Raw genomic sequence first — 21,944 nt, forward strand, 5'->3', positions numbered from 1 at the left:
GGTGCAATTGTAGGCTTAACCATGCTGAAAAAAAATCAGGCCACCGAGAGAATGAGAGGCTCTCTACAATGCGTTCGGGCTCACTATTGGTATCGGGCCGGGGCTCTCAAGCTGAAGTAGGCAGGTACTTGTTCGGCTTTGCGTGGATCATTATCAGAGTGCTGTGTGGGAGAGCGGGTGCACGCGCATCCGTGTTATTCTATGTGCTTGTTTGGCCGTGAGTGTAGTGTAAGGGAGGATGTGCTACAGCAGCCGCTCTATTGTTCCTCCCTCCCCTACTCTTCCTTCCTTCCTCATCCCCAGGGTGTGCACGGCAAACAGGGACAGATTTCTCCTGTACTTGGAGATGACCTGTGGAGTCATAGGTGATGATGACTGGCTGGGTGAAAAATAAGGCCAGGTGGCTACGAAAGACTGAAAAACCAGCCAGTACCAGAGCCCGTGCTGCGCTGTGCCATGCCACATCGTAGTGCCACTCCTCACCACACCATTAAAAATGACAAATGCTCTCATCAGCTGCTTTCCCAGGTTAGCAACCGCTGCCTGATGCTCCTGAAGCCTTGTGTCTGCCCCAGTTCATCAGCTGGACTTTGCCACAATTGGGACAACCATTTATTAAATGTGAGTCACCTTTCATTTTTGTCATTGCAAAGGTTGGGAGCAGAATAAAAAAAAGAGATGTCAAAACAGCTCAAGTGTTGTTGGATAAATGCCGGAGATATTTAAGTGTATTCCGTTATGCTAAACCTTAAGTCATACAGTAATTTTAGAAGCTGTGGACAATAATAAAACCCCCAAGATAAAAGTCATCCTTTATGTCCAGTAAAACGAAAGCAGGTGAAAAGTATCTGGGACAGTGTACTGTGAAGGGACAGCACTGAAGTATTAGGCCATCCAGTGGCCTGGGGTAAATTCAGACCTATTCAGGCTGCAGATTAACAACTCCATCCCAATTCTTCAGCTCCAGGGACACGGGTAGGGGGACACATCTATCCCAAGACAGGTGTATGGTTCTGGGCTACAGGGCAGCAACTGTCCCTCCCTCCGCTGAAGCGGACCCTGGCCCTCTGTGTCCCTGCAGGGAAAAACCCATTGTATGCACCATCTGTTGCCTCACAGACACACACAAAAGGGGGTGACGGGGACAACGGGAGGGAGCTGATGTGCAACGCCTGTTTAATATCATTAGGAGGTACAGCTGAATTTGTCAAAGCTATTAAAGAGCATTTTCAGTGTAAATAGGGCTTGAACCTGTGGGCACAAGTCAAGCTGCCAAGCTATAAAATCAGCTTTATTATTCATTCGTGTATCTGGGAAGTCCACTCAAAGTGACTCAAAATACCCCCGTCGATCTTTACGGGGGTAAGCTCGACTCTAGGTTTGCTTGACTTGTAGGTGCAGCTCTGAGCCGACTGGTGGCGTTATTTCCCTTCACTGTAGCGGATACCGCTTCAAATAGGTCAAGGAAAAGTTTTGTGTTTTGACAATGTGCGGTGGGAGGAGCGCCGGGTTACCGATTGGTTAGTGAGTTTCAGCTACCAGTCGGTGATTGGCCCCGGCCCTCTAATGGGGCTGTGAGCAGGCAATGTCGGGTCTCCCCCACCTACTCCACCTACACCCCCTCCCTGCCTCGCACCCCCTTGCTCGCTACACTTCGCTCCTTCCTCGCACTGATTGTCACACATTGTTTACTACGGCTTGAAATGTGACACACAACAGAGGCTATCTGCTGGAGTACCGCTCTGACAACTGGGATTCTTTTTGACGCGCCCCGTGCGTCTTGGTTATTTGGGGGACAGGCTGTGGAGACTACCCTTCTGCCATGACAGTGGATTTGTTTGCGCTCTTATGCGTGCTGGTCATCACATCCTCTGCGATGGAAGGTAAATAAGAAATTGGGACTAATACTTGCCGTATATGTGGACGTGACTCTCTCCGAGGGGCGCTTTGTAGTGTGGGGACGCATGCAAGGTTCTGTGTGAGGCAGCGCTGCGTCCGTGGCATGCAGAGCGATGCCATGCACGTGGGTCGCTGTGGGCATCCCGTTATTTCAGAGCAGCATCCGCTTGTGTAACTCGTACTTGTGAAGAACGAGACGTTGCGTGATTAAAATGCGTTCACAGCAGCGTGTGATAGTTTATCAGTGACTGTTTATCTTTATTCTATACATAAGTGCATGCCAGCAGAAGCCTCCGTTATTATTTATGTTATATCTTCTTATATTTCCTTTTTTTTTCCCTAAGTAGTTTTTTTTTCTTAGGGGGATGCAAGCTCTCACATTTATTTTCCTTTTTTTAATTAAACTAAATTACTACGACGAAAATCCACCGTGCATTGTTCTGTGGCACTTTGAATTGGCGAGGCAAACTCTATTAGACTGTGTTGATGGGAAGTTTTCCAAGATGCACTTTATGCTGGATTGCATTACGTCTTTTTACAACTGGAAAACAACTACAAAAAATAGCCTCTCCCTTTCTGTCGACTATGCCCTGATTTTTTTTCCTTCTCTTCGTGCATCTCTTTCCCTCCTTCTTTATCTTTGTCTGCATCTGCTCCTGTTTCCTTTCTGTTCCCTCTCACTGTCATCTGGACAAGCGTTGGTGTCAGTAGAGTGGTAGCCAATATCACCTCAGTTAAACATGTTTTTCATTTCCGCTGTGGGACCCCAGGGACCGGACACTAGGCTGTTGCCTGCGACATTATCTGCTGCACGGATAGCCCAGAGGCATGGTGGATATATAGTGTATTCTCTCATGTTATTGTACAGTAGCAGCCTCTTTCTAATATAACATACACTAAAGCACACCGGCTTCCCCGTGGCTGTCTGTATCCACTCCCACAAACAAGTAAATTAAAAGCACAGTTAAAATGTGTTTTCTCACACACAGGTTTTCTCTTTAATCGTTTACAACTCTCCTCCTGGGCTGTCCCCAGCTCTGGCGGTGCTCTATAATTTGGCGGTGGCTTTCTTGTTTGTGCTCATCAGATTTCGACACTGATATGGATACCAAGCCCAGGCCCAAATTACTACCTCTGCAAGAATGGATATTCTGAGGTTCAAATGTTTACCCCGTGTGAAATGAGAGCAAGAAATGTAATTTTGGAAAGATGAGTGGAGGATGAGAGGGAGGAAAAAAAATTCTCTGCTTGGAAAGAGGTGTGGGATTTCTGCTTTGAAAAAAAAAAACGGGATGGGACTGAAGCAGATGGGCAGGGAGATGGCCCCTGGGTTACCTCAGTAACAAGGATGAAAGTGATTTCCTTGTTTTTTGATGCTAATTGAAAGGAGGTTGCCCCATGGGAAGGTTAAAATCTTTGCTGATCTGAACTCCAATCTGTTGCTCTTTCATTTTTTTTTGTGTCTGCGTGTGCGAGAGAGAGAAAGCGAGAGGGATTGAGCGGGGGCCATTGATCACATTATCCCTGCCTATCCTGTCACCCTTAATCTGATTAGTCCAAATCTGCTGATAATCACAAAGTGTCAGGGATCTGTTTGTATGCGGCGGGTGTCGGGGTATCCGTGTAACTTTAGAGCCACGGCCATATAGAAGGCTGATTGTGATGAATTGAATGGTTTATTTGACCTTACGCATATGGTCGCAGTAAACAACAATTACATCATCGATTCAGACCCTCAAGATCACGTACTGATGAACTGTGGGATGAAAATTATAAGGAAGAAGTACTCCAAGTGTGATTGCATGGGCGGTAGGCTGTGGCTCAGAAGGACGAGTGGCTTGCGTCATCATATCAGGTGGTTGACGGTCGGTGGTTCAATTCCTGTAGTGTACCCGATGAATCTGCCGCAGCGTGAATGTGTGAGCGTTAGTTTAAAGCGGGTGAATGAGGGTTGTAGTAAAAAAAAGTGCTTTGAGTATTCAAATTGAGTAGGCTACAAAAGTACTATATAAGTACCAGTCTATTTGTCTCGAAGGTGGATTTAAACTCCAGCAGCAGCACATCAAGGCAAAGTATCAACTTACAGAAACACATTCACTGGCGAGCTATTGAAAAGGTGCAGAGAGGCAGTCAGAACCAGAGCAGAAGGTTATAACAGTTAAGAGTGAAGACAGGGCTCTGTATGGTAGCAGTGAAAAAAGACTTCTCCTTATTATCTTCACTTTTCCTCACAGCTCTCCTCTTTTCCTCGTTTGTCTACCCTACTCTGTCGTTCCTAGTTTTCCTCCCTCATCTCTCTCATTGCTTCTTCAGCTCACTGTCTCTCTGGTATGCATACACTACTTGCCAACAGCAGCAGTAATACTGCTTTTCTTAGAAAGCCACTGCTTATTTATGTTTGCCCTTAAACCAATTAGGCCCAGATAAGCCCGCTCATTTACCGGCCCAGAATGTGGTGGTGGAGAAAGTTGTGGAGTGGAGCGAAAGGGGGGATGAAACGGCAGAAGAAGATAGACAGAGACCGAATGAGATAAAACGATGAGCGAGACAGAAAGAGAGAGGTCAGCGAGTTTCAGAAAAGATACGGTATGCATGTTTTACAAATGAGATGACTGTAAATGAACCGGGCTAAGAAAGTAAACGAGCACCCTGCTATATCAGGGATCTGACATACAGTAGATGTCTGAGCCATGGCGCAGCATTGTAAAACAGCAGTTTTATTCAGTATGAGTATGATAAGAGAATGTTAGTAATGTGCTGTAACCAGTCCCCCAGGATGCTGTGCTAAGTAGCTGCGCTGCACTATGGTGATGCATCATTCTCAAACGATGGAAGAGAATGTATTGTAGACTCCTGAATAAATAGCAGTTATGATCGCTTAATCAATAGTTGTAGGTTATGCAGGTCAGCTAAGTTAAGCAGTGGTGGTGTGGTTGATTAGAGGTCAGAGGAGAGAGTATAGAAGCTTACATTCGTACGCTTGTCTCAGTGTAAGTAACCACTCTGTTGAAGTGTCCTTGAGCAACACACTGACTCACCTCCAGGGGTACTACACTGTGGATGACCTGTTGCTTCTCCCCTTGTTGTGCAGATAATTCAGCAAGCTTTTCTTTGTCGTCTCCCACCCTTTAAACCTTGCATTGAAAACCGAGCTCATACTTTGTGACAGCAGAGTTAAAAATGTTCTACTGTTCAGTGTGTAAGTTGTGCGCGCTCACCAGCTGTGCAGAGGAGCCAGCGTGTAAAAAGAATCCTGTTGAGTCTCTAATGGATTTTAATGCAAGATTGCTCTTTTCCTCTGCTCTCTCATTTCATATTATTAGACAAAAATAACAAAGGAATTAAAGCTGAACCGAGGCTCGTGGGTTGATGTGGTAAGTGTAAAAAGACATAAAGCATTATTTGTGTGAGGGCTCACATGTGTATTTTAGCCGCAGGCGCTACTGCTGACCTGGGACCACCTGAAGTAGAATTCAATTTCTCCCTTGTTTTTTACAGCCATGTGTGTATTGTACGTTTGGGTCCCCATGTCGTGAGTATAGCTCTAAAACACATTATAGCTGGCAGGGGCAGCAGACATGGCCTCATCCCATAATAGAGGCTTTATTTTGCCCACAGTGAAAAGACGACTTGTTGTTAAGGTTCGCTTACATAGCTTAGTCAGCTATGACGGTCCCCAGTGCAAACCCCCTACGTGCAGCTTGTGTACCTGCAGTCCTGCAAAAGTGCTTCTTTTCCTGTGAAACTATAACACTTCCAGCGCACGCAGTGCGAGGAACATTCTGTGAAGGGTTTCCCACATTTTCAAAATGTGTTTCACTTCCTCCTCCTCATTCTCTGCATCTCTGCTTCCTTTCTCACTGTCTTCCCTCAAAGCTCACGTACACGTGACATCCACAGAGAGCACCCCTCAGAGTTCGCCTTACCCCAGAGACATCTGAGCCATGGGATGGGCAGATGGTGGATGCAGGTTGGGAGCTTATGCATGTGCACATTTTTTGTGCCCCCCCCCCCCCCCCCCCCCCCCCCAGTGTGAGAATGAGTTCTGTCAAGGTAGAGCATAGAAAGAGAGAAATAAAGCACTATGCGCTGTATTGCAAGCGTCTCCTCTGCATCCTGGTCCATTTTAATTACTGAAATGGGACTTGCATTGTGGATATCTCATGTTCTTTACGACGCTGTTTTCCAGTGTCGTCCACGCATTTCCGAGCCCAGAGATTTACCGCGGCGATGCTATCAGCAGTGTTAGGTTCCTACCCGTCTTGCTTCGTGCTTGGCCCTTATCTGAGCAGGTGGCCGACTGTGGGACGAGAGCTACGGCCTTATCTGTGCAATCTCGGGGATAAGCAGACCCACTGCATCAGCAACATACGAAACGCATTAGAGCACAGGAGTGAAAGCGGTGACGCTCGTGACACAGTTCAACCTCAAACTGTGTGAGTCATCTGTTTGCTGGTGAAGCCAGATCGCTCAAATGGTAAGCACACAACAGGGAGAGAAGCACGCAGCGCGCTCAGTGATTAGACTTGATGTGCACTAGAGCACAAACTTTGAGAGAACCCTCCAAGCCACACCTGGTATAGGAAAATGGCAATGCAGGTTATTGATTGGCTGCAGTGACCCAGCTTCTCCACCACTCAAGGATGGTAGTGTGAAAAATGTGCTTTTTCTAATTCTTTTTTTCAGTCTCGGAGGCTTTTTTTCCCTCTCCATTATCACCTGTCCTAGAGATTGGGTGACAGTTGTTCAGTCAGCAGGAAAGGGGAGCCTCTTCAATATCTGTTGAGCTGAGAGGTGAGAAGAAAAAGCATTGATCATCGAGTCTTATTTCCCAGTGTTCACGCAGCCTTGCTCCTGAGGCCGTTATACTTAAAGCACCATTTCAACCACCTCTCCTCCATCCCATGGTCCTTTAAGCTTGTCCATTTCAGCTTCTCCTCACAAACTCAGAGTCAACACAGGACCAGAACGCTTGTTACTGACTTTTTCAGAAGTTCTTCTTGCTTGTTAGATTGTTCTTATGAATTTAATATGAGGGTGCAACCTTTAAGAGCCTCTTAATAGTGCAAAAAAAGACATATGGCACCATGTTTTTGTTGCTGATCAAATAAAGTTGTTAAGATAGACTCTTTCTTTCTATTTCCCAGTAGACTTTAGGAAATATACTTTTTTAGACATAAAAAACTGTGTAGTTATATTAAACCTCTGTGTACAGACGAGCAGGACGGATACCATGTATCACCTAGCTTCACCTTTCATGTCACCATTTTAGCATTAGCCATAGCCACTCGCCGCTACTTTCACAGTAACACATGGCTAATGTGGCTGTCAGGTAAATGCTAATAGTTAAACAGGTAACGTTGACGTGTGCATCGGCAGGTTAACATTTCTGATAACTTTTTAATAATTCGGTATTGTTGAAGTGAGAGCTTCACTGACCTCTTGAAAAAGGGTGAAGTGTGCGTCACTGTTGATATTGATACTGTTAAAAAAAGAATTTTATTATTGATTACGATCAGAGTATTGTTTTTTAATTTTTTATTGGCAGCCAAAATGCAAAGTACAGAAGGCACCGTCTCTGGCTGTGGGAGTATTAATTCGGATGGCGTGGGTATTTTAAGTAGAAATATATATTCCAGCATGTTTTTCAATGAACTGTGCTACTTCCACCTGAATAATTTGCCAGTTATTTCACTCTGTTTTTATTTTACACAGCATTTTAGCCTTCTTAGTTGCATTTTGGCTGTAGATTTGTTTTTTGTGGTTGTAAGCGCAGGGTACACTCCCTTCTGTAAACTCTTATTTCCCAAACCTAACAGCCTAACAGAAAAACTGGCTATTCTCCCTTCTTCTCCCCAGTCCCCCCCCCCCCCCCCCCCCCCCCCCCCCCCCCCCCCCCCCCGCGCAGACGTTTTTGGTTAAAAACAGATGCATTTATAAAGCATTATAGGGAAAGTGAAACATGAGCCTGTCGTCCTGAAGATGTAACAGGCACAGCATTGGCAGAAACAGAGGAGCGAGACTGTTGGGGTTGTAGGCGTGCAGGCACAAAGAGCTTCATTTATGATTGTTATAATGAGATCTATTTTTAAGTCTGGCCCAGAATGAATTAATATGACTTTTAAGCCCAAAATCTAAGGCTTAAGGGCGACAAGTAGGAAGGGAGTGGTGCAAGAACGCGTAGTAAATCAGTGTTTTTGTGACTTCCAATGCATGGGAAACTTGAAACGTCTCTTTTAAAGTCTACAATCAAACTGATAAGAATATCAGCTAAGAGTGCATGCTTGATAACTACACACTGTGTTTATTCAGCAAATCGCTTGCTGCAGAAGTTTAGATGTGCAATATATGAAGCTGCCACCATACAGGAATTTTATAAAACTGTGGGACTTTTGCATTTAAAGTGAATTAGCAGCCCAGAGGATGCTGTGTCTCCAGCGCTCAGAGGAATTAAAGGCAGAACGTTAATAGGGCTGAAATTACGGTTGGTGGTGGAAGCTGCTCCACTTCTGATTAAATAAAAGCCGGCTCCTCTACAGGCTGTTTCTCATAGGGACTGACAAGCTCTCTCACACACACAAGTACAGTTGTAAATGTGCGAGAGCCTCGCAGCGCACACATACACAACGACATGCATAGCTTTGATGTGTGGAAAGGAAATGAGCAGAGACTGAGAGCTAAGGGCCTGGGCCTGAGGCCTGTCCCATTATTAATGAGTAAGTGCCAGAGCTTCTTCCAGGTTCAGGACATGTGGACATATTTCACTATTCGCCTGCCCTTCTCCTCACCATAAATGTAATCTCTTATTAAACATTGGCTTCGTGGCAAGAGAGTGACAGAGAAATTGTGCACGAATATTTGTGTGTCTGCATTTGTGTCCCATTAGCAAGAGAAATGAAAATAGTGGTGGAGAAAAATGAAGTGCCTGCGCAGTGCAAAATGGAATGCCAGCTTCCAAGGGGGACACTGATGGGCCAATAAGTAGCAGTGGTGGGAGGACAGTTTTCACCCTGCATAACACTGAATCTCTCTGCCAGGCAAATTTCAGCCTGCCCTGTGCTGTCCACTTTTCTAGCTGGAGAAGAAAAGAGCATTTCTGGAGGTAATTAACTATTGATTCGAAGCATAGAGGGTAATGGGGAAATGAGCGGACAGTATCTCGATCTATTGGCAGCGGGCTGGCTGGCTAGAGTACAACTAAGAAAACTGACAGGGTGTGAGGAGCATTTCCTAAGTGAAACAAAACCAAAGGTGGTTTGTTTGGGTGTGGAGTTCTGTTTTCATTTTGGCAGAGAGAAGAAGGAATCAGAAGCCTGTGAATGTCTGTTGATTGCTGCTTTACTTTCTGCGTCACATGCAGCTGTTAAACTGTGGGGTCTTTGATCAGGACGGCATTCTTGACACTTATCTTCATTTGACATAATTTCTGAGAAAAAAACAAAGTGACATCATCTTTGGGCTCACAAATCCCTTGACATCACACCTCATCCAGCTAACTTCAAACTTAGGATCACACCTACTTGGATCCAAACCACTGCGGCCAAAAGACTGAAGAGACACACACACACTGGGATTTCTTCATTTATTAGTGAGATTTTTCTTTCCTTAGCTTGCCATGTTTATGTTTGGTTTGATGGCCAAGTTAATTCGAGTCTATATTGCTGACCTTCCAGGACCAAAGGGACTAATTTAAATGAGACGCATCCCGTGTTCAATTCAAAACCAAACGTCCTCAACTTACACTTTTAACCCTTGCAGGAGATGATATATATTTCACAGAGAGTGTTGCTGTGTTCCTTCCTCTGCGCTCTCCTTTGACAGCTCTGTGTGGTATTGTTTTTGTTAGCGGCGAGCTAGAGGACAAGGATTAGGACTCATTTGTGCAAGAGAACAGAGGCGACGAGGGACGAAGAGACAGAGAGGGAGCAAATGATAGGCCTGTATCTGCCTACAATCTTATTTGTGCTAATGAGGAGGCTGGTGGTTCTGGCTGCTAACCCTTAAGCACATCCAGCCTTTAGAGTGCGTATAGCTACATGTCATTTTTATGAGAGTACGTCTCCTTAGATCTCTATGGGGATTGTGATTTAAAAAAAATGAAGATGATGTAGAGAGGTTTTATTGTTGCTGTTAGCCAGAGTAGTTTGTGTATTTGCTGTTAGTGCAAGCTTAGTTGTTACAATTGCAGTTGAAATTTCTGAAGAATGTCTTGATTCAGCTAGTTAGCAGACTCAGTAATTCACTCTTTTCCCAAAGCTCTATTGGGGCTCAGTGAACGGTATAAAATTCATGCCCCTCTTCAATTGTTCTCTTCCTCCTCATTCCCTATTCTTAAGAAGTCTGTCCCCTCCCTGCTTTCTGCATTTAAAGCGGCATGCCTTTGATGTGAGCTTTACACACTGTTAGACACCCACTCAGCAGATTGACACTGATGTCTGGGCGGAGTCGGTCCATTTCTGAGAGCTGGGGAGATGAACTGCCTGAATATACTGTACACATATGGTACACAGTCAGGTAGTTTTAAATAACCTAAAGTGGGATGTGGACGTGAATGAACAGATGTGCTCATTTTTCCACTCCGGCCGTGCTGCACTCAGCTGATGACGTGTCAAGATGATAAATGTTCCTACTAAGCCAAGCTGAATGTAATTGTAGAGCGCTTTTCCTGGTGTTTTACAACTATGTCACACCGGTTTTAGAGGAAGCTCAGTTAAAACCAAAAGATACATTCTTGACATTTAAGATGTCGATTGGATATTATTTAAAAAAATAAAAAATTCCACCAAATTCCCTAAATACCCCTCCAGCACAGTGTTAGAGCTTTGCTACAGAACAAGTTCAGTAATGCTGAATGATTTGTAAAGGCCTAATTAGGGAGGACGTGCATGATGTGCATGTGTGTGTTTGTGCTGTACAAGTTGTCAGATGTAATTTGTGTGTCTGTTCTAGGAATCACTTAGTTAAGATCGTGTAATTAAAAAAAGAAAACATACACATACAAACACACCAAAAAACTGTTTTTATTCATCAAAACATCCACAAAACAAAAAAAAAACATACATTTTAAGGCAGATGCAATCATTGACCAAACCTAAGACAGACCCACAGTTAGAAAAAACTGGGGCAGACTTAACAGTAAAAATTGAGGAAGACTGATTAAGGTTATAACATAGTTATGATATAGTCAGTAGGCGTATAAAAGTATTTTCAAGATTTTTCTTTATTATTTTTCTTTCTTTCTTTTTACCTAAGCCAATGTCAGTACTATGAAAATGTCTTGCGTCACACCTCATTTCTTTAACTTTTGCAAGCAAAATAAGAACTGGGTGGAGTAATTTATTGAAATGTGTGCAAACATCATCATGATTTACATTTCTTAAATACATGACTTTCAGATGTTGTCCATCTGCTGTAGATTGTCTTTGAGGTCTGACAGTCCTTCTTTTGTCCACCACTTGTCCAGTTTAATCAGTTTTTTTAAGGACGCTGCACATATCTCTGCGTGCCATGCAGAGACGTGCCAAGATTTCGACTAATAGCTCTTTGGGAATTGCCTTGTTGTTGCACAAATACTATTTTATGCCTGTCAAACTGTGTTATTGTTGGCATTTTCCTTTGATCAAACCAAAGAAATTTGAAGAAATTATGAAATAATAATTATTCATCTATTGAGACTGGTGTATTTATTTATTCTTGAATAATTTATAGGTCAGCGTTAAGAGGCTTAACAAACAAAACGTTCCTCTCAAAATGGTCAAGTTCAAGGACTGGACAGAGAAATGAGTGAAAAGGCAGCGGGTTCCAAAGATAAACCTTGAAAGAGCTTCAGAAAGCTTGCAGAACTATTGCTCAAGGCTGCTTTACAAGTTACAAGAATGCCCCAATCCTTGGAAGCAAACTATAAAGAAATGAGTGGTGGCCCAAGACTTTCCCATACTGTTCCTGTGAATGGTTTAACAAATAGAAAAACAACTTGGAAGACCTAAAAAAGAAAAAAAAAGAACCTATAAAATGTTATTAATTTATATAGTTCAGCTGTTATCTGACCACTTGTTTTTACTAATCAATAGGTTAAATGCATTTGTGTTATTGTATATACGCTTTTTAAATAGTGCTTACAACAGCAATTGAAATTATAAATCTAGATCTGTGTCATGACTATATTTTCAGGGTTGGAATAGCAAAAATCTGCAGGTTGGGGAATTGCATAGAGCATGCATACTTCTGTTTTATGTACGGTTGCCTATTCTAACACTAGCATCATCTCTAATATGATCCATCACACAACTTCATGGTGGAACGGTCAGTTTAACCCTTTAAGACCTACCATAGAACCAAGTCCGCCACAGCTTATATTATATTTTTACATGCTGTAGTGCCATTTTTGGGAGCATTTCAAGTTGCTATACATCAGTACAACCATTATAGCCCAAATTTTAATAATATGTATGCATTAAGTGCATAGAAAAAACATAAATTTCAAAAAAGTGCAATAAACTCCAAAAAAATTGAAAATCGTTTTTGTTTTTTTAAAATATATTTCTAGTTAGAGAAATTTAAGAGGCTTATCTCTCAAAACTGCAAATACAAAAAGTTGCACAAAATAGTTTACAACAACAGGAAATTTATTTTGAGTGTCTTTAAAGTTTTATTTTTGAAATACACCAATTTTTATACACTGCAGGAAAAACTAAAATAAATATTATAGTGCAAATTTGCAAAAAAACAGCATATGCATCAAAATAAACTATTTCCAGCAGTGCAATTTGAGTTCTAAACATCCCAGAAACAATACAGGAAGTCATAAAGTCAAACATAACTTTTAAAAACACCAGTATAAGCTCATGAGGCCTTGATGGTAAAAAATTACATTTCCGCAAAATGACGTCACTTCCGGTTTTGGGCAGGTCATGGCGGACATGCGATAGTTCGTGCTGATGGACGTAGGAAGTGTTACGAACAGCTGATCGGATCAGCAAAGCCTGTTTCTGGAATATTATGTTTTTGTTGCTGCAAGTGCTTTTTATGCAGTTTTTGCAAAGCTTTATATGGAAGGAAACTGTGACCGAGGGCAAGCTGATGGCATAAGATGTAAGTACAACTCCTCCGGTTTCATATGCAAAAAAAATTATTGCACTAGCTTATGTGGTTGCAATTCTACCGAGATTTACAAATAGTTACGCAAAACGGAGCGTGCCTGCTCTGACCAGCTTTAAAGGGTTAAGAAAGTGTGTAAAAAAATCTAGTTTCATTTTTATGTATTTGTGGGTGTGTTTGTCAGTACATGTTAAACAGAAGGAGATTTTGCTTTGTGTGAGAAGAATCTTACCTGCAACTGGTATCGTTTTTTCATTAGAGTACTTGAGTTTGAATGAATCATGTTGCTGAGTTTGTCCCAACTATATATTTCAAGTGGGTCTATCATGTTCCAACGTGTCTTAATGACAATATTGACTAAGTAATACTGATTATAAAGCGGATGTCTAGACAAAAAGCAGTTAGCTTAGTAGAGTCATGCAGGGGTGTGTTACAGTGTTACAGTCTCCCAGGCTTTTGTTCTCCTCACAAAGGCTTTAGTCCTTCTTTCCTCAGACAACACTAAACAGGTTAGGGAAAATAAGGAAATTACTTCCTTTTTTTTAAAAAGCAGTGTGTGAGTATCTTAGGCTGTTACGATTTGCAGACTCATGTTCATAGTTCTTCTTTCCACCTGATCAAATCATTGCAAATGTTTTTTGTCTGTGTGTTTGTTGGTGAATATGTAACCGTTGATGACTCATCTCTTTGTAAAGAAAGCCAGGTTTAGTTTGAAAGTTTGAAAAGAAAATGCCTGACCCAAGAAAATGCTTTCATGTCTCAAATAATCCAGCAGCCCACCATTCATTTGGCACTTAAGGAAGCCACTTGATATGTGAACTTGCTTTACCCGAGGTGCAACAGAGAGGCACAGATGTGTATTGCTCTCTTCGCGTGATGGTTATAACTCCTGACAAGGTCACTGTGTGAGTCTTTGAGTGTGTCTTGTGTGCGTATTTGTGCGAGGAAATTCAAGCTTGTGTAAAATGTTTTTCAGACACCTGCCAATGATTGGCCAAAGAGGACACCTTTTTTTCTGTTATTACTGATGGCTGAAAATTTAAAAGGAGCCTGGAGAGTGACTTTCATAGTTCATGCAATGCTCTGTGAATCTATTTGAACTCTTTGATAAACATCCTTTAGCAGCTTCTAAAAGGAAGAGCATGATGGATGGCCTGACGGACAGATAATGCATCTAAAAAAAAAAGAAAGAAAGAAAGAAAATGGGAAAAAAAGAAGCAGAAAAGATGAAGCGCAAGCAAGAAGCGTCCTTTCTCTTTCTGTTGTCTTGGCTGTACAGATTGATTGTGAATCGTCCAGGATGTATGAGCATTGCGATCATATCATGGATCAAAGCATGGGGAGGGAATGACAGATGTCGTAAGCGTCCTTTGTTTATTTGAGAGCCGAGTGGCTGTGTGATGGATTGGCTGTGTTTTTTGGATACTAGGATGATTTGTCATCTCCTATGTGTCCCTTTGTGTTTGTTTTAAACATTTAAAGGGGCAAACAAAAGGTTTGTCCCCTGCTGAAAAATTTCCAAAAGTTGGACATTTTGCCACCACGCAGGCATTTATAGGTTAAATAGTACAAGCCATTAAAATTATAAGCCCACGGCTGCTTTTAGGGAGTATTTTTATTTAATATTACCTTCAATGGGACATTTGTCAAAATTCTAGAACATTATGTGAGTATTCCTGTTAGACTAAATGTGCCTCAAAGAAATGGGGCACCAGTGGTGGTAATTGGGCCATAATTGGGCTGTTGAAGAAGGGGTTAAGTGGGTTTCAGTCAAGGTCATTTCGAGTGGTAGGCTATATGTACCCTAGAATGCCCCCCAAACTCCTGAGCATTGTAGATATGAAATTGTGCTGGCAAGCTGAAATCATGCTGTAATTGCTACAGCTACACTGGAGATTTGTAACACACATGGACGTGCGGTTGTACGGTGTGCTCCCATCTCAGGTGGAGAGTAGATCGGGTCATTGATATGGAGGACCATTTCTATGCTAACAGCTCCTGATTGCGCTGCCTTTCACATCGCAGTGACATCAGCACATTGCTAATTGACAGATAATTGCCAATAATCACAACATGGATCAGTGTGAGTTCAATTAGCAGAGCCTGCTGCTGAGTGCCTGCTCTTTTAAGAAAAAAAAAAAGAACTGATCATTGGGCTCTTGTTTAGTAGCCTGGAGTAATCAAATTTTTCAAGAACAATTTTGGAAATGGTTGTTGCATTGTGGATATGTTTGGGATTTTCACATTGCAATGTGTACAACAGTGTTTGCTGCTGCCTTCGAGTGAGATAAAAGCCAGGGACTTGTAATGGGATCCTGTCTGTTGGGAAAAGATGGAGGAAATCGCTGGGAGCAGGAATGTGCTTGACTTGTTCGTTTGGGTCAGCAAAGGAAGTACTGGTGTCTGTTTGTGTGTGTGTGCATGTGTGTGCGTTAGAGGGAGTTGTTATTGTCCAAAACTGTATTTGCTCAGCAATAGAAAAACTGAAATGTGATATGAATATCCGCTCCATTCTTCCATGAAAGTACCTGAAAATACCCCTGAAAAGGTCCCATTTAGGCTCGCTCGCAGACAATACAGTACAATGCTCCTGATGACAGGCTAACTGGGGGAGGAAATAGCCCTGCTAGGGCCAACATAATAGCGGAATATTCTGGAAGCCACAGGAGGGATTTATGGAGGCAAATAGTCTTTTGCTAACATTCAGTGGAACAGTGTGTATGGGTTATGTGTGTGTGTGTGTGTGTGTGTGTGTGTGTGTGACATGCTGACCTTCTTTGCTGTGTTCTGTGATGAAATGAGATGTGTGAATTGGAGTCTTGCCTAACCTGTCAATCAGATGAAGAGATCATTAGAGGTGTCACATTCAAATCTCTCGTCTCTCTAATCAGCTGTCATACTAACAACCCCAACTTCTCCATGTGCCCGTGGCCGGCTGCCAAATGCAAGTTCATGAGTTGAAGCTGAATACACGGTGGAATTAAAGCCTTGGTTATTTTGCTCATGAATTTTGTTCAAATGGCTCATATATCAAGGTGAACCCCCCTTGGTTGTTCTCTCTTCCCACATTGCCGAGGAGATGACTCTATCTTGGGGTCCGCATGTAGCTCATGTTGGATCCCTGTTGCTCTCTAACAGAGAGGGAGTGCAATTAGCGCTGCATTTGCCGAGGGTGGCATGGAACCAGAGACCTGTCACCTCTGCTTCACAGCTCAGCCTTTGAAGACACGTATGCACATGCGTGTGCATGTGCCTGCATGTGTGCTGGCATGCGTGGGGAAAGGGAGCATAAAATCACGGCACCTGCTTCGCAGCAGGTGGTGAGACTGCCTCCCCAAGACAATGTGTGTGTGGGAGGAAGGGCAAGATGCAGTGATAGGCATATTGCATGTGATCAGAGACAGAACAGCATCTAAATGCAGGCAGTTATTTGTAATCAATGTTACCGCAGGTCCCTTTGGGTATGCTAATGTATTCTAAAATGTTAATATATTTCAGTGCCAAACCCCTAAGTTGTATCATTGGAGTGAATGAGCGATGGTGCACACCATGACAATGAGATGGAAATCTGTTTTTGGAATGTCATACAGTATCTTGGGGGAAATGAATTCCTGCATACAGTTATTGAGAAATTGCATTGCACTGTTACTGACTGGACTCCTCAGGTAGCAACCATTGCAACTTGTTTATTAGAATTATATGATCCAAGTTTGAAAGTCCCTTTGATGTTTCTGGTGAAGGGCTGATGTGACACAAAATGGTCAGAAGCTCATTGACGTGGACAGGGAATTTGATAGAGTGGGCTGTATATGACCCAAGAGACTGGCAATTGGATGTTGTAGCTGTGAAATCTCTCTTGATCATGGAACAGCTGGATATGAACATTTGAGAAATAAACCAGAGGAAAAAGAAATCCTGTCTATTCCTTTGTCTGTTTCTCTCACTCGTGATACCTGGTGATTTGTTTGTGTTTTTGCATAATGATCAAAGGTACCAGATGACTTGTTTTCTTTTGACTGACATTAGTAGCTCTTGACTCTTTCGTAACTAAGATTTACATGTAGTCCCAAATCAAAGGTCAATGGCGAACCAAGTGAGAAATGTGGTGAAATCTTTGGTCCAAAGTGGGTGATCCTAACTGAGTGAACATGAAAAAAACTCAAACGATCTCAAAAATGTACAAATTTTTCACATGTTGACCACTTAAAAGCTTTATAAAATAAATAACCAAATATATATATAACCAATTAGTTTTGCACACTGCCTATATTTTTATTATTACTTTTATTATAGGGTCCACTTTAAGTAGACATTGTCATTGTTTGTTTTTCGTCTTTCATATTGTTGCTAGTTAGCCAATCAATTCCTCTCGTGCCTCGTCTGCCTGCGTTTCTTTCTCCCATCATCGCACAGTAGACTGCCAGGTTGTGTAACATGTTGGTTGGCTTTGTACTCACAGATGATGACTTTTGACAGTTGCCTACATTTATGTAATTAGCTTTGTGTTGAGTCAAGTGCATGTGTGCACTATGAGTTTTATTTATTTATTTGTTTTTTGCATAAATGTGCCTACATGCGGGTTTGTGTGTGACAATGAGCGCGGATGCTAGTGACAGCTGACTGGGCCCACGCTTCTTAAATTAGCCTTGCTGTCTGGCCCCAAGGGAAGGCATGGATGTTCAGATATGGAGAACGCTTTAAAGCTTCAATTCCTGCTTTCCTTCTCTGTAGAGGATACAGCCATCCGAGTCCCACTTCTGCACCTCAGGATCTGAGTGAACTTATCCCACAAGCAGTAATGACAAAAGGGAATCTGGGCCTGGGCCTAGTGCCAGGATTAATGTTTATCGTGGAAAAGCTCGTGCCGAAGATGCTTGCTGCAAGGAAGAGCAAGAATTTTTTTTTTGTTCTTCTCCTTGCAGCTATCGAGTCTCTTGAAGAGTTTGTGCTGTTATTTAAAATATTTGCTTTCTTTATAGTATAGTTATATTGAGCATGAATGTTTACAGCAGAGTCTTGATCTTGGAGTAAAGTATTGGAGAGGTTATTGTCAGAGCTACACGATTTGCAGTAACACAGGTCGGGGACATGCCATCATTAATGAAGTTCTTTTGGGTTAGTGATTTTTAATGGAGCTGAGGTTATAATCACCACCTGAGTAGTAATCTGGAGGTGATCAATGTGGCAGTATAGTTTATTGTTTGGCTCGTGTGTGTGTGAGTGACTGGATAGATAAAGGAATAAAAGGGTCCCCGTGTGACTCGGGCTTTATTAAAGAGAAGTTAATGAGTTCCCATGTCTCATTTTTTCCTCCCCTCCCAATTTATTCTCGCCTCCATCTCGCCTTCATCCTATCTTTTTAATATCCCCGTTGTTCATACTGTTGCTCAAAGTGTGTTCATGCTTTTTAGGCACGCTGCCTTGTCCTGGTAAGTAAATTACAAAACTGAGCCACAGCAGCACTGGGAATACAAATATCAACATATCTGGTTACATCCCAATCTGCTGCCCTTTTCTCTTTCTCTTGTGGGCTGCCACTCTCGTCTTTTTCTCGTGCACGGAGGAATCTCGCCTCTATCGCTGTCTGCTAGTTGGATTTTCATGCTAATTCAAGTAGATGTAATCTGACTGAGGCTGATCTCAGATGTTGTGCGACGTCCCTGATGCTGACGTGTGTGAGCATGTTTGTTCATTTGCGTTTCTCGTATTATAGCGTTTTATTCCTTTCATGCGCGCATCCTTTGTTCCTTGAAATCACGTAGCTCTTGCCGCGCTGGTATCAATGATGCTAATAGACTTCTACAGTGCTTTTGTCTCCACTGTTTACCTTGTGGCTTGATACAAAGCGCCCTTGCTGTCTGTCCTAGTCTGTGTTATGTTCGGAGAGGCTAGTCACAGGAGAAAACTCACCGAGTCTGCAGGCAGTAAAAAGTTAGTGATAACAGGTGGCACTTTGTAAAACTCAACTTGGGGGAGGAAGAAGAACCAGCGGAGAAAAGAGGTGAAAGTGAACGAGGTAGACGAAGGTGTAGAAAAACAGAAAGCCGTGTTTGTGCGCTCTCTCTCGAGGCACAGAGTGCAACCAGTGACCTGACATGCCGGCGGAATAGTGTTCTGCTGCCGTAGCATCAATCTGCTTGTCCCTGCTGCAGAGGCAGGAAGGGAACAGCAGCATGAGCACACAATGCTTTGTCGCTGAACACTTTGTACAGTTTCTCCTCTGTCATGGTTGCTGGAGAAATTACACACAGCGAGCAGACATGGCAACAAGCGTGCACAGGCACACAATCACAAAGAAATTACACCAGCATGATGCTTCCTTATGGAAAAAAACAACAACAACTGTAACATGACGATAGCAGGTATGGTTTGAAGGAAAACATGCTCTTAATTGCTCTGTTCTTTATGTGTGTTCTCACAATCTCCAGCTCTATCAGTTTGACAGAACAAATGTAGATCTGTGTCTGTGTCTTTGCAGCACAGTGAGATTTTAAACCCGGTATATTTCATGTCATCTGATTCCATTCCAGTTTTATTCTGGAGGCTTCCCCTCTCTCTGTCTCTCTCTCTCCTGCTGACTGTAGCCATCTGGGCTTTTGATCCAGTGCAAATACTCTGACAGGCCTATTTGAGGGGAAGAGAGATGACATTGTGTTGCCGCAAATCCATAGTAGGGACATGCAGGGGGCACTAGCGAAAAGTCTGCCTCGTGGAGTCTGTCTTCAAAAGGCAGAGGGGGATACTATATCCTTCTGGAAGATCTGTGCCGTGTGATGTGACTGACATTCTCTCCTATTCGCTGGAACCCTGTTGGACACTGAGAGCTGACACATCTGTGGCACCAAGCCAAATCAACTCTGATTTACACCACACCACCATCTAGAGGGAGGGCCGGCCCAGTCACCCTGTCTTTCCGAAGATGTATGGCGAGGCGTTAGCGCAGCATCAAAAAACAATCACTCACAGAGACACACACATGCATGCGCGGACTCATAATAAAACATGATGAGCGCTTGGAAGTATCTCCACACAAGTTATGGCTGCTAATGTTTCACGTACATAAATTTCCCTTGTGCGCTGACAGAGACATCAGCAGCCGCTGCTGACAGATATTTTGTTAAGACAGAGCCATAATTGCAAATAAAACAAACGTGTTGGCCCGGTGCCCATCTGGAATCATTGTGATTACATGTTAAAACATTTTGTGAGCGAGCAACATGTTCCCATCCTGTTACCCATCACTCTGCTGTGAGGCCCATAGAATGTGGGAGAGATTAAAATAGTGATGTGTTATGGGGAGGGGAAAGGAAGAGCTAAAGCTGGTTGACAGGATTTAAGACTGATATGACAAAAGAACCGGGGGCAGTGATTTTGCAAAGAGGATGTGAGGCATTGTTATTGTCAATTGCTGTTATAATGGCAGCATGGGCAGCAGACTAGTTGAGTATATGAGCCACTTGATCATCAGATGAAATGCCGGTTTGATAGCGAGGCTACAAATACACACAGCCGCTCTATCACGTGACCACACTGCTCCGAGGTGCTACGGTTATGAGCCGAGTTACGCCGTGTCGCAAGTTTTGTGAGGGGCTTTTTTGATATTTAATGGATCGGATTACATTTTTTTATTTCTCTCCGATATCCGATCCAGTAATTTACGTCAGTATCGGACCGATACCGATACGTAATATCAGATCGGTCCATCTCTAGTTTGCATACTTTCTAAAACTGCGTCACTATGTTCATGATGTTTACGGAGAGAAGTAAATGTGAATCATAGTGCTAAAATAGAATTGATAGTCACTCTAACCCTTGCTAGGAAGAACTAAGAATGTAGCTCAGCATCCCTGTTAGGAAAAGGATGCCGTCATAAGCCTAAAACATGCAAATTGAGTCCCATTATGGTAATTGCAAAGGTTCGGCAAAAGCAGCACTTATTCAAACTATTTTTCTGCTCCTTTAGGAATCCTTTAAACTTGCACACAGACATATCTGGCCCCATATAAACATTCTGATTAGTGGTGAAGTTGACAGAGAGGAAGCCTATTTGGCCTAGGCCCTCTGGCTGGGCTTGGCTGTCTGATCTATAGGTCCCCAGTTTGCCAAGCTCGCATGTTTTAGAGCGTTTCAAAACAAAGGGCGCACAAGGCATTTTGAAACCTGTTGCTTTCACTGTAACAAATCCCTACCTGTGTGGCCGTGTTTGGAAAAACACATAATTTTGTTTGCATATATTTGCGCTTAATTCCATTTTTTCTTTCCTTTTTTCCATTCGCAGCCTCGCTCTCCTTCTTTCCCGCTCTCTCACACGCAGAGGAAAATTAATTAGGGTTGGCACAGCAGCAGCAGCAGCCTCGTTCTAATAAATCTCTCCATTATCTAAAGTGATTGGTGGACGCGGCAGCTCATTTCCTCTCAGAGTTGAGACCTGAGACCTGATGTTTCCCATTTTTTCCAAGTCCATCAGCCACCTCGGTGCATGTGTAGCGAGAGAGGTCATCGCGAGAAAAGGAATTAAGTGCTAATCACAAATTCTTTTGCATAAAAAACACTATGAAGATAATGGTATTGCAAAGGAGTCTTTAATTATTTTGTTAATGAATAGCCTCCTTAATCTTAATTATTTAGCAGACATTGAATTTAGGCTTGTCCTCCTCCTGACCACCCACTGATATTTAGTGGCCCTTTTGTGCACATTACTTGGTGCCATCACCAACAGCCTCTTGTGTTGTCAGCACTGTATTTGCTTTTGTGAGTGCACCTGCCTGGCAAAAAAACATTGTGTGTCTGTATATATATATATATATATATATATATATATATATATATATATATATATATATATATATATATATATATATATATATATATATATATATATATTTGTTTATTCAGTAACAGCTACCCTGGATTGGTCAGTCAATGAACTTTTGTGAAACAAACTCAGT

At 42.6% G+C, this 21,944-nt stretch overlaps 1 protein-coding gene across 2 annotated transcripts in view; it reads left to right on the forward strand.

The window, feature by feature from the left end:
• Window positions 1-1,557: 1,557 nt before the first annotated feature.
• The window catches only part of ephb1 (EPH receptor B1), a 161,067-nt gene continuing 140,680 nt past the window's right edge, over window positions 1,558-21,944 (forward strand). Inside the window, exon 1 of one of the 2 annotated variants that reach the window (XM_085139261.1) lies at window positions 1,558-1,883. In XM_085139261.1, the coding sequence (XP_084995387.1) occupies window positions 1,823-1,883 (61 nt within the window). In that variant the 5' untranslated portion in view covers window positions 1,558-1,822. The remainder of the gene's footprint in view (window positions 1,884-21,944) is intronic. The other variant, XM_085139260.1, reaches the window with a different exon arrangement.

The sequence above is a fragment of the Neolamprologus multifasciatus genome, chromosome 18 (genome assembly GCF_963576455.1).
Source record: "Neolamprologus multifasciatus chromosome 18, fNeoMul1.2, whole genome shotgun sequence".
NCBI classification, from domain to species: Eukaryota; Metazoa; Chordata; class Actinopteri; order Cichliformes; family Cichlidae; genus Neolamprologus; species Neolamprologus multifasciatus.